General features: G+C 39.9%; 1 protein-coding gene across 1 annotated transcript in view; it reads left to right on the forward strand.

The window, feature by feature from the left end:
* Positions 1 to 13861, forward strand: part of acap3b (ArfGAP with coiled-coil, ankyrin repeat and PH domains 3b) — a 58450-nt gene that overhangs the window by 16011 nt on the left and 28578 nt on the right. Inside the window, exon 2 of the mRNA XM_058055902.2 lies at positions 11110 to 11167. Coding sequence (XP_057911885.2) covers positions 11110 to 11167 — 58 coding nt within the window. The remainder of the gene's footprint in view (positions 1 to 11109; positions 11168 to 13861) is intronic.

The raw sequence follows: 13861 nt of genomic DNA on the forward strand, positions 1-13861 counted from the left end.
TCATGGATGTGGCGTCATGGATGTGGCGTCATGGATGTGGCGTCACGTATGTGGCATCACGGATGTGGCGTCATGGATGTGGCGTCATGGATGTGGCGTCACGGCTGTGGCGTCACGTATGTGGCATCATGGATGTGGCGTCATGGATGTGGCGTCATGGATGTGGCGTCATGGATGTGGCGTCACGTATGTGGCGTCATGGATGTGGCGTCATGGATGTGGCGTCACGGCTGCGGCGTCATGGCTGCGGTGTCATGGCTGCGGCGTCATGGCTGCGTGGTGCCAACATTTCATGTGCCGTGAAGAAAACCAAAGAAAACAAACAATGCACCCTTCCTGTGCGCAACTGCCATTTACATAACTCCCAATTGTCCTTGAAGAGGCAGAATTTGGGATGCAGTTCTTAACAGGATATGGCTGGTCTGAGATGTTTATGCTGCAAGAAGCGCGCGTGTTGAAATCCCTGTGTGTCAACTTGTTTGTCTGTGAGATTCCATCCCAGTCAAGCAGCCCACCGCTGTCGGGACAAGAGTCAGCTGGCTGTGGGCGGATGGATGCTAAGAGTAGAAGTCAATGATTCCCGGGAACGGGCGTTGATACTCTGCAGGGGTCTTCTTCCTCTTCTTCCTCTTCTTCCTCTTCTTCCTCTTCTTCCTCGTCTTCCTTTCTCATGCCGCCTGCGTCATTGTGTGTTTGGAATGATGCTCGCTGGCCGCAGGGGCCACAGTCAAGGTTAGACTTGAAAGTTGTGTAGTGTTTTTTCTCAAGTATGTAGTCAAATAGGGGCTGCACGGTGGACGAGTGGTTAGCACACAACTACGAGACTCACATCAGACTTGATCTAACAGGCTTTTACTGCATGTTAAATAATAATCCCTAATATAAATCCATAATAAAAACATAGGCTACTTATATGGTCATAACCCACATCCAACTAAAACACGTCACTTCCTGTCCGCCCACCACTCCGCTCCCCCAGGGAACACATTTATAGCAACACACATCAGCATGAGTCTTTATTTATATATATTTTTATACATATTATATGTTGGCTGCACGGCGACTGAGCGGTTAGCGCACAGACCTCACAGCTAGGAGACCGGAGTTCGATTCCACCTCTGGCCATCTGATGAGACACACATCAGACTTGATCTAACAGTTGAATAATAATGCCTAATATAAATCCATAATAAAAACATGGGCTACTGATAAGGCCATAACCCACGGCCAACTAAAACACGTCACTTCCTGTCCGCCCACCCCTCCGCTCCCCCAGGCAACACATTTATAGCAACACACATCAGCACAATTCCTTATTGATATTTTTTTTATACATATTATACGTTGGCTGCACGCCGACTGAGTGGTTAGCGCACAGACCTCACAGCTAGGAGGCCGGAGTTCGATTCCACCCCTGGCCATCCGATGAGACACACATCAGACTTGATCTAACAGTTAAATAATAATCCCTAATATATGTAAATCCATAATAAAAACATAGGCTACTGATATGGCCATAACCCACGCCCAACTAAAACACGTCACTTCCTGTCCGCCCACCACTCCGCTCCCCCAGGGAACACATTTATAGCAACACACATCAGCACAATTCCTTATTGATATTTTTTTAATACATATTATACGTTGGCTGCGCAGCGACTGAGTGGTTAGCGCACAGACCTCACAACTAGGAGGCCGGAGTTCGATTCCACCCCTGGCCATCCGATGAGACACGCATCAGACTTGATCTAACAGTTAAATAATAATCCCTAATATGAATCCATGATAAAAACATGGGTTACTGATATGGCCATAACCCACGCCCAACTAAAACACGTCACTTCCTGTCCGCCCACCACTCCGCTCCCCCCAGGGAACACATTTATAGCAACACACATCTGCACGAGTCTAGGCTCCAGCACTCTCACAACCCCAAGTGAGAGCGGTGTGTAAGTGTCTGGTAGACTCGAGCAGCTTGGTCATTCGTATCCAAAGCCGAAGGGCACATCAGAAGTACTGAAGTACATCTCCTCAGATACTACTAAGAGTTTTCTGTGACTTTCTGATGTTATTTTGGTACTAGTCCTTATTTTGTATCTCAAGGCATCTTCCAACCATCCTTTTTTTTTTTCCCAGTCTTCGCTGCTGCGTTCAAGTCCTACGTGCCTGCAGGGAACATGTCGTCTGTTTTCTCAAATCAAAAGTAAAACTGTGCCGGTTGTCATGGAGATCACTTACTAAGAAATAGAAAGTTTCTTCAATGCTCTCGGGGTCTTATTGTCGTTTTAATGATGGCGGGGTTTTGACTCTGGTGTGTCGCAGTCGCAGTCATAGCATCATGCCTTTTGCAGCTATTTACAACCCCCCCACCGCCCCACCATAACGGAGCAGTGGTTTACAGTGTGTGTGTGGATGGAGGATGTAAGTCCACATTCCGCCGGGTGTGTGAGTAAAGCATGATCCAACATGATCAAGCCCTAAAGCCCTTTTGTATGTGCAGTCCTGACTCCATTACACGACGACGTGGTCGGAAGCGACAGAAATGGATGGGCTACACACTAACGATATTTTGTAGAAGTAGACATCTGACTAACGCAACATTAGAGGTGTCCTGGCTGGTCCACCAATATTATAGACCAGTGATCAATGATATAATAGTCATGTGAATTAGCCTATTATTATTACTATCATCATTCTTCTTCTTCTGATTATTACTACTACTACTACTACTAGTAGTAGTAGTAGTAGGCTAGTATTAGCCTGCTTATTTGGCTTTGCTTTTGCCCTATTATGTGAAATTTGTCAGATATTTTTTTGTAAAAAAAAAATATATATATATTTTTTTAAATCAATAATTTTTTAAAAATCAAAAAAAAAATCAAATTATTTAGGGGGCCCTATTATATTAAATTTGTTATTTGGGGGGCCTTAAAAACATCTTAGTGCGTCCTTATGATTTGAGATTTGAGATTGTTTTGTAAAAAAATAAAATAAAAATAAAAAAAATTAAAAAATCAATAAAAAATATCAAATTATTGAGGGGGCTTCAGAACAATTTAAGGGGGCCCTATCATATTAAAATTGTCAGAGATTTTTCATTTTTATTTTAGGGGGTCCTTATTATATGAAATTTGCCAGAGATTTTTTTTGTAAAAATAAATAAATAAATAAATAAATTAAAAAATCAATACAAAATATAAACTTATTTAGGGGGGTTCAGAACAATTTAAGGGGCCCTATTATATTAAAATTGTCAGAGATTTTTTTTAGTAAAAAAAAAAAAATCTTTAAAAAAAAGTAAAAAAAAATCAATAAAAAATATCGAATTATTTAGGGGGCTTCAGAACAATTTAAGGGGCCCTATTATATTATTATTATACTATTATATTTTTTTGTAAATAAAAAAAATTAAGGGGGTATTTTTTTTGTAAAAAAAAATCTATAAAAAAAGTAAAAAAAATAAATAAAAAATATCAAATTATTTAGGGGGGCTCAAGAACATTTGCACATGGATGAGTTCCAAATGTGACACACAAAAATCAGCTCCTCGGGTCATTTAAATTCTACTTTGTAGGCCTGAACAAATACTGTGATCCTGGAGCACCGTGCCAATGACATATAAAAATATGCTTTAATGATATTGTATATCATATTATTTCAAGATAAACGGCTTTTTAAGTCATTGAAGTACATTTGGGAAGCAGCTGGAGATGCTGGAATCACGCTTGAGTGCACATTGAAGAGTCTTGTGGTGCAGATGGTTATTAGTATCATTTAATGACTCCCCTGCCTCCCACACATGTTGACAGGAGTACTAATGGAAGTCACGTCACAGAGTTCCCCTCTTAACTCTCTTCTTTTACACTCTTGGCACAAAAAGTCCACCAAAGGTTGCCTTTTTCCATCAAGCAGACGTCTCGCCTTGCTTGCCGTGCCGTTCCAGTTCCGTTCGAGAGGAATTGTTTCTTCGTTCTTCGCACTTTAAGGCCTTCCAACGCGCTTCCTGCTGGGCTGTTCTCTGAAATGACATAGTGACGTTTCCACATCCTGATATTCTCTGCCAGAAACATCAATGCATGCATTGGGTTCATTGAAAGTGCAGCACAGGAGCCATCTTCTCCCTTACGCTGTTTGCAGTAATACTTTGTTCGGTTGTGTTTCTGCGTTTATCACTTCAACAATAATAGCACTCATTAATTCCTCACTGATATTTTACATTTATATTTACCAGTAGCGTCACTAGGTTATGAGGACAGGGGGGAGCTTAGCCCGCTGGAGATGCACAGGATATGAATGAATGTAGGGGGGTCTTAGGGGGTCTTTAGGGGGCCTTAAGAACATTTTAAGGGGGTCTATATTATATGTAATTTGTCAGAGATTTTTTTGTAAAAAAAAAAGAATCAATAATTTTTTTTTTAAATCTATAAAAATATCAAATTATTTAGGGGGGCTTCAGAACAATTTAAGGGGGCCCTATTATATTTAATTTGTTAGATATTTTTTTCGTTAAAAAAATCTATAAAAAAAGGAAAAAAAACATCTATAAAAAAGTACAAAAAAATCTATAAAAATAGGGCTGAACTGATATTTATTTTACATTCATGCATGAGTTCCAAATGTGACAGACAAAAATCATTTAAATTCTACTTTGTAGTCCTGAACAAATACTGTGTCAGAATAAATTCAGCTGGCAGACAAAGCAACATTTATTGTCACGACTTAAACACTGACTGACTGAAAAAAAAAAAAAGATGTACGTATAATGGCATCAGTTTAACGTGTGACTTGTATGAAACATCATATGATACACAAATAGATGTTCTTTGGGCCATCCATGCATTTTCTTTGCTCCTTGGGTCCCGGGTGTGGTGGGGCCTGTGGCAGCTGACTTTGGGCAGTGTGGGGGGGGGGGGGGGGGGGGGTTCTGGTCGCCAGCCAATCACAGGACTGTTTTTTTATGGTCTGTCCTTATCATGAGCAGTCAGAACAGTTAAATGTTTTTTTTTTCCAGGGAATGACTGTGATGTTTGTTGTGTGCATGCGGGGGTGGGGGGGTTGGTGGGGGTCGCAATGAAGGCATCTTTGTAAGCCTCACATAAGATACTAGTGTTTGCCTTAACTTGCCATTGCGTAAAATGGCGGCGTGTTAGGGCGGGTGAGTGTTGCGGATGTGAGGATGGCTTATTGAATGTTTGTGTGCTTTTGTTTGTGTTTGTGTGCTTTTTAATATACACACACCTCATCAATTGTGACACGAAAGTTTTCCATTTTAATTTGGAAACCATCAATTAATGCACAGACTCAAACGTTTGCACATAAAGAGTTGGTGCCGAGCGACTGTACTCAAAAGGTGCCGAACATTATACCAAAGAATCCTGACGTGGCGAACGTCAATTAGCCTACTCAGTCCGCTTAAGAGGCATAATATAAAAAAATATGTATAACAGCAATATAAAATAAAAAAAATACACTACAACAATATAAAACACTGTAGTTCATGCATTATTTTGGTAATGGTAATGGTTTAATTTCATTTGAACATGCATCAGATTATAATTGAGTGCATCCCATAATCAGTTCCCAGTTCCACATGTCCAAAAGGAGTAGGAAGAAGCAAAGCTTATTAAATCCTACCCCTCCATCTGGTACTTTTACAATCAGTAACTGTTACATTTGTTCACTTCCTGCTTTCCTAATATAGTTCAAGTATTTTTTGGTTTGTTTTTTAAATGTTAAAATTTTAAAATTTTAAAATTTTTAAATTTTTAAATTTTAAAATTTTAAAATTTTAAAATTTTTAAATTTTTAAATTTTTAAATTTTTAAATTTTTAAATTTTTAAATTTTTAAATTTTTAAATTTTTAATGTTTTAATGTTTTAATGTTTTAATGTTTTAATGTTTTAATTTTTTAATGTTTTAATTTTTTAATTTTTTGTCACGTACCAAAGTACTGGGTGATATGAGCATCCAATGCCATAATGGGTACCATAGTAACCGTCAATATAGTGATATATATAGCACATCATGACTGGTTCAAGACTCTTCATCCTTGTATTTAGCAAATTTATTTTATTTATTAATTTATTTTATAAATTTTTATAAAAAAAAAATATTTTTTAAACTTTTTTTTTTTTTTTTTTGTCCCGTACCAAAGTGTATATAGGAAATATATATTATCTTGCATGTAAAAATAACAATAGCTACTGTTACATGGTTCCATGACAACAGAGCAAAGAAATGAGAGATGGAAAACACTTCTTTCCCTCCACCCTTCAACCACCTGCTCTCTCCATACGGAATAGCGAGCTCCGCTGGCAAACAAAGCAATTATGCTGTGGATGAGTGATTTCACAGCAAGTGATGCATGCACAGACTTTTGGGACATAAATACAGATGACATCTTTAATGTACAGACACGTATTAAATATATGCTGATTTGCTACTACATGTGTAAAAATGTGCAGACCTTGAGTATAAAGGGTGTTCCTAAAAAAAACTGTACACTGTAACACTAATCTGGCCTGAATGATTAAGATTGTATTTGGGATTAAACCCCGTATGAAATTGAGCTGTGAGATGAACGGAGTGGAGTCACATCAGACAAAAAGGAAATTGGTCAGTTGGAAAAAAAAAGTGAATGATGCTGAAGCCTGTTGCCATGGTGATTTGGGTCAATGAACAGTTGCCATGGTTGCCTCCCTACTTGGAATTCCGCGAAGGGGATATTTTGACGTGTCTGCAGTCTTAAGTTGCGGGCGGAGGATGATGAAAGTGTGTAATTATGAATGAGGATATATGTACAGGGCGTGTCGTTATGTGTCGTTATGTGATATAATTAGGAGGAAAGAACGTCCTTCCTTTACGCTGATTGAAATGTATGGACTGTTTTGGTGGTCAGATGTTATTTTGCACATGCTTTTTGGTGCGTGTTCACTATTGTTCACAATTGTGGCCTTCACCAACCTTAACAACACCAACAAAGAAGTCTTTTGGACAAAAGGTCAGATGTCTTCAGGTAGGTCTTGGCTATGGACGAGAATAAGTATCTATCGTAAATAAAGGGGCACAAGTTCAGCAACTCTGAGGTACGTAGATGTTGGCGACATTGTTTTGGCTGAACAAAACAATATTCATATCAGTTTTATAGGTCAGCGTGTGCTTCATCTGTCACATTGTGCTCCTGATCCAGAGTCAGAGAGAGAGAGACACAGCGATTGCTTTCCATCCACCTGATCTCTGTGAAAAATGAGGTCATCGCCCGTCATCGCTTGATCTGCTGAGTCAGATCACAAATACCGACAAATTAAAAATGCAGGGATTATACAACAACAGTTGGAAATAGAATTATTTTTATACACATAATAATATACTGTAATTTTTCTATTTGTTACATTACATACCGAACCGTCATAAGTGAATTTCTGTGAAGTGGGATTCCTTATTTATTCATAATTAGAGCACACTTATGTACAACCTTCTAAAAATATTTTTTAACATTATTAGAGAGCTCTAGACATGAACTAACACCCCTATTGTTACCTTTACACTCATATTACCTGATATAATAGACAGTATAATATTCATTCATTCATTCATTTTCTACTGCTTATCCTCACGAGGGTCGCAGGGGTGCTGGAGCCTATCCCAGCTGTCTTGGGGCAAGAGGCGGGGTCCACCCTGGACTGGTGGCCAGCCAATCCCAGGGCACATATACATAGACAAACAACCATTCACACTCACATTCATACCTATGGACAATTTGAAGTGGCTAATTAACCTAGCATGTTTTTGGAATGTGGGAGGAAACCGGAGTACCCGGAGAAAACCCACGCATGGAGAACATGCAAAAAGATGGCCGAGGGTGGGATTGAACTCAGGTCTCCTAGCTGTGAGGTGCACTCATCCGCCGTGCAGCCACCGTATAATATAATTTAAATAAAGACTCATGCTGATGTGTGTTGCTATAAATGTGTTCCCCGGGGGTGCGGAGTGGTGGGCGGACAGGAAGTGACGTCTTTTAGTTGGGCGTGTGTTATGGCCATATCAGTAGCCCATGTTTTTATTATGGATTTATATTAGGGATTATTATTTAACATGCAGCAAAGATGAAGTCTCATCCAACACTACTGACACCTAGTGACCAGTGTAGAGTACTACATGTCATTTCATTCATTTAGCTGTTTTTCTGCTTGAAAATGCTTAATTTAAGCCAAAGCTATGTAAAAAATTAGCATTTTTTTTTACCAATAATAGGCCATATTTAATCATGAAACATTTAGTAATATATTTTTTTAAACTATCATATAGTGAATTTGAATGAATATATGAATATGATTTTTTAATGTTATTTTCTAAAATGTGTTTTACACAGGCGCATTGTTTTTGTTTTACCAGTTATCATTTGCATCCATCATCATCATCATCATCATCATCATCATCATCACATGTATGGGCTAACCGTGTAGCCCACACAAATCACGCCATCTCATGGGTTCTCGGCTGATGATGTACTGTTGCATGTGAGTATTTTTGCCGCTTGGGGCTGGAGCTGGTCTGGTATCAGAGGCCTTGTTGTCCCAGCCCCCCCCCCCATTCCCCCCGCCCTCCACTGTCCCTCTAGTCCTTGAACTGATGTTGACGTGAATGTGATGTCATGTGACATTTGGAGTCTGCAAGAGATGCGAGACGTGCTCTCTCTGTCTGTACGTTGATGTGAAGAGATGCGAGGGGATATCCGTGCATGCAACGGTACACACACATAGTACACACATAATACACACATAGTACACACACATACACACGATGTGGCAGGACCAGAATAGACGGAACGTTTTTTTCTTTTTTTGGTCTTGATGAGTGTGCACCACGTGGCGAGATAGCACATGAAGCTCCCTTCCCCCCATCACCGACGATGATGTTAGACCCTCTACTGTACGTTACCACGGGCAACAAGGATGCACCCCCCCCCTTCTCCCTCCACCGACTGGGCTGCATCATCACTGTAATAGCTTTAGGATATTCCTCGTATGTCCACACACGTGTTGATACGTGACAGCATCCGCCGCTTGCCATTTTGTACGCACCGTGCACAACATCAGGGTTGCGGTTGAATTCCGCGTCCACAAAAGCTTACATTGACCTCATGTTTGAGATTATTGGCAGTCACCTTGGAGTGTCATTGACAGCGTCATCATGAGCTTATCCGTGTTTGATGTGTTTTTCCTGACCGTCCTCAGCTTGAAGACCTGCAGACGCGCAACACGCCTCGTGTGTGGTCTGCGCACGAGGCGTTCTGGGAATTCTGGGAATGTGTTTTTTCAGAGCAGGTGAATCTCCTTGCTGCTCTGCCATAGTGCTCCGAAGCAAAACAACTTTAAAGTGGGTGGCCACGTTTTGCTTCACATCTTGTTGCGACACAAAGAAAGTTTCCACTGTGAGGGTGTTGCCGGGCAGAAAAGAGTTACAGATGAGGGTGGGATTGCGATTTAACCATGAGATCATCACCCGGTGTAATGAGGGACTTGTTCCAGCAGCTCATGCGGGGGGCGTGACACTGAACATTGGCTGGATTCAATCCAATAAACCGCATTTGAAATAATCAATGACATATTTTAGATTGGACTCCCAATGGAACCTTGTGTGTTTGTGTTTGTTTTTAGTTCATGAATACTAAAACATGGCGTTATGTCACTCATTGATTTTTCAGCTGGTCCGTGACCGCTAATCTTACCGGCAATCATTGGGATTAACGTCCGAGTCTGCACAACTGCGATGTGTGGTGTCGGGTTGCGGCTTTAACTGCAGCATCGAGCAAACGCGGTCAACGCTGAGATGTCGGCTAAAATCAATTAAAAACATGGAGCCTGTTGAGCAGCTTCGTTTGTCAAAGATGCTGTACGTTTAAAAAGGACGACAAATGATGGAGTCCTCATACTAAAATGGGCTCATCTTGTAATCCATTAGTTAATCAATAAGCGGTTGGACCGCAACCATAGCAACCATCCTTAGGGTTAGCATTGCCACGACAATCAATCGATAAATAAAAACAAACTCCATCATTTTGCCGGCCTCCATATATTGACATGACTTAGTGTGTTGTGTTGTTTTATTGCTTCACTGTAGGTTTTATGCTTTCTTTGTAGCACTTTGAGTTTTCTATAATGTAAAGTGCAATAAAAATAACATTTATAATAATAATAATTATTATTATTATTATCACAATCATAATAATTATTATAATATAATTAGAATAATATAATAATTATAATATTATATGATAATAATAATATAATATTACTAATTATAATATTATTATTAATATAATAATTATTATTACTAATTATTATTAACTATACTAGTAATGATAATAATAATAATAATAATAATAATAATGATTATTATTATTATTATTATTATTATTATTAATAAATTATTATTAAATAATTATTATTAATAATAATAATATTATTATTATTATACACACGTGCATGCGTGTCCCTGAATGTCATCACACCCCCACTTCCAAATGAACATGTTGATACGACGGCCTAAAACACGTCAAATGTTCGCAGAAAAACTCCTCTTACGTAGCGTGAACGGAAGCTAGCTGGGTTAGCTTAGTGTGTAGCTGTGTGCGTTTACACCATGTAAACCAGAACTGGAGTGAGACCAGTGATGTTGTTTGGTCTAGACACGGTACCACTGAGGAATAGACAGGAAGCAGAACCGGAGAGAGCAGACATGAGGATGCTGAGGTTCTCATTGGGAGTGACCGGGATGGATAGGATCAGGAAGGAGTACATTACATGTTAGAGGCCTTGGAGATAAAGTCAGTTATCGGCCAGACTGAGATGGTTGGGACATGTCCAGAGGAGAGATAGTGAATATATTGGTAGAAGGATGCCAAAGACCAAAGAAGACCAAAGAGAAGGTTTAAGGAGGACATGAGGGTAGTTGCTGTGTCAGACAGTTTCGGTTGGAGGAGATTGATTTGCTGTGGCGACCCCCTGAAGGGAAAAGCCCAAAGAAGAAGAAACCATAATTATCTGTTGGATAAAAATCGTCTTTGTAAAACAACAGGAAACTAACTCTGCTATTCTTCTCTTCAGGGCTGGCATCGATGATGTCGAGACAGATGTGGTGGAGATTGAAGCAAAGCTGGACAAGGTATGGAAAACGTTGGGAATCTTCTCATTCAAGCTGTCTACTTAAATCCATGTTGGCATCAAAGTCAGCGCTTAGACGTCGAGGGAAGCTAATTGCTTTTCTTTGTAACTGTTCAATAAACCAGACCTTGGCTCTTATGTCAAATAGGCTCATGAATAGCTAACCAACACGAGGTTAGCTCCTTTATAGAGGAGCGGTATAGAAGCATGACGTCACTAAATTTGACCATATCTCTATTTATATGTTTATATGAAAATGCTCAGGTGTTTAAAAATATATAGATATGTCACTCTCATCATGATTGTGGGTAAGAATACATTTATTGATACATTTATTGTCCACCCTATTATTACAATGTAGAAGTAGAGGGTGAATTGCCTCCTGGGAGTCTGAGAGCATCACATATGGTTTTAGTATGAGATTATGTTCATATGATTATGGTAATCAGCCCATTTTATTGTTATAGTTATGCAGTTTAGGTGTTTTTAATATGTATTTATGAAAATAATATTCCCATGACAGGCTGCACGGCGGTCGAGTGGTTAGCCTGCAGACCTCACAGCTAGGAGACCCGAGTTCAAGCCCACTCTCGGCCATCTCCGGTTTTCTCCGGGTACTCCGGTTTCCTCCCACATTCCAAAAACATGCTAGGTTAATTAGCCACTCCAAATTGTCCATAGGTATGAATTTGAGTGTGAATGGTTGTTTGTCTATATGTGCTCTGTGATTGGCTGGCCACTAGTCCAGAGTGTACCCCGCCTCTTGCCCCAAGACAGCTGGGATAGGCTCCAGAACCCCCCCGAGGGCACTTGTAGCTTCCTGGTGGGGCAAAAACAAGCTCCAAACTAACTGTATTGCTTGTTTTATTTTTTTAAAGACACAATGTCATAATAAAATGTAAAAAAAAAACATGTGATAACCGGATAACTGTAGCTAGCTTGCTGCCACCAGAGCAACAGAAGAAATGAGAGCCAGGCAAAATATGTAAACAAAGATGGTAGAAAAATCGATCGAATGCGATCGCAAACACAGACATCAGTGGGATTGGACCGAGACAGGCTGTCCACATCATAAGGGACAAAGTGCGTCGTTTATCAGGTCATGCAGATAACAAATTTACTCACGACGTCTCATATTTTTGTCGCAAAATGCGACCATTTAGTCGTAGTCTGGAGCCATGAGTCTGTTAGCCCTACCAGTTATTTATTATATATTATAAGTAATCTTAAATTTTGTTGAATTTTAAGAAAGGTGCTACAATTCTACAATTCACGTTGTTACTACATATATTTATACTACAAAAAAAAGCAGTTGTCCCAGGTCAATAAAAAAGTTAATTTCAGTCATTTATTGTCCATCAATAGTAGTTTCATTACCAGGCCGGTAGGGAGAATTTTGTCCTCAAACGTTTTCTGCTCCAAGCGGGTCAATGCCCTCCACTGAACTTTGGGCTCGCTCTGAACTATGTTGAAAAATGATCCGAGTAATCAGAGGAGTCTCCGTCATGGTTATTGGTTCTGCTCAGCAGGGGTCCTCGTGCTGCTCTGGTAGGATGCCCTGACCCTGCCTGAGGGACATTGTGCCAAAATGTAAATGAGAATAATGTTGGATTGATGACGGCCATCTTTGAATATTCCGGCATGAGCAAAAAGGGCTAATTTTCAGTGGAAGGGGAGGACAGTCGACAGAAATATAGTGATTCAATTGTGAAATGAATGGAGACAAATTAAAAAAAAACATTATTATTGTGTCTCATAAATCTCAAAGCTCCAGAGGTTTCGTTGGTCTTGGCAGCGATGGTCATTCGTTGTGAAGTCCGCCTAGCAACAAATAGCTGGAAAAAAGAATTTGGAGTTCTGATGAATCACCACATACATTATTATGAATAATACTTCATTTGTGCTGTACGTGCAATTTAGTTGGAAGAACGGTCGGAAAATAAAAATCCCAGTTAGAAGCAGGACTGGCGGATTTTCCGAGTATGTAGCCAGTCTAAGCGGTTGGATTTTTTTTTCTTTATTCAAAGAATAACATTTAAATGTCAATGTCAGAATCCTCCAACGGGGAGTCAGAGTTCTACATTACAATGTTGTAGTTTTGATCGATTAACACAACTTATCCCGTCCCTTTTTTTGAGCAGATGTAGCTTTCTGGCTTTCAAGTGGACCCCTGTGGTCTTCCAGCCCATTTGTCGACAGGCTGACACATATAGTGTGCATGTAATGGCCGGGCTCGGACCCTGGGGGCCCGGTCCGGCACATGATGAGATCGCTTTCCGTGCTGCATCAGCCGCTTTGCTGACAGATATGTTGTGTGAGTGCATGGCAAAAATCACCGTTTGTGCGGATTCGGTCCTAAACACGTAACACGATCTGATGTGCATTTAAAATGAATGCATTATGTCTGATGCTCTTTTGACTTATGCATATACGTGTACTAGCTAATTAGTCATTCTGGCTTACATGCCGTCTTACTAGCTTTTCATGTCTGGCTGATGCAAAGGAAAAAGACTTTCTGCAAGCGCCCACCAGACTACATCAACATTGTCACAAGCCACCCAGCTTTTGCACTAAATGTAAATGCAATGTGCTAAATGTGCATTGCTAACAACTTCTCACTAACACACTCTTTACATGTGCTAACGACCGTGTGTCATTGTATTATCCGTAAAGTGGGAATGTGTAAGGATCGCCT

This window comes from Doryrhamphus excisus, linkage group LG18, assembly GCF_037039965.1.
Source record: "Doryrhamphus excisus strain RoL-2023G ecotype Guam linkage group LG18, RoL_Dexc_Guam_v1.1, whole genome shotgun sequence".
NCBI classification, from domain to species: domain Eukaryota; kingdom Metazoa; phylum Chordata; class Actinopteri; order Syngnathiformes; family Syngnathidae; genus Doryrhamphus; species Doryrhamphus excisus.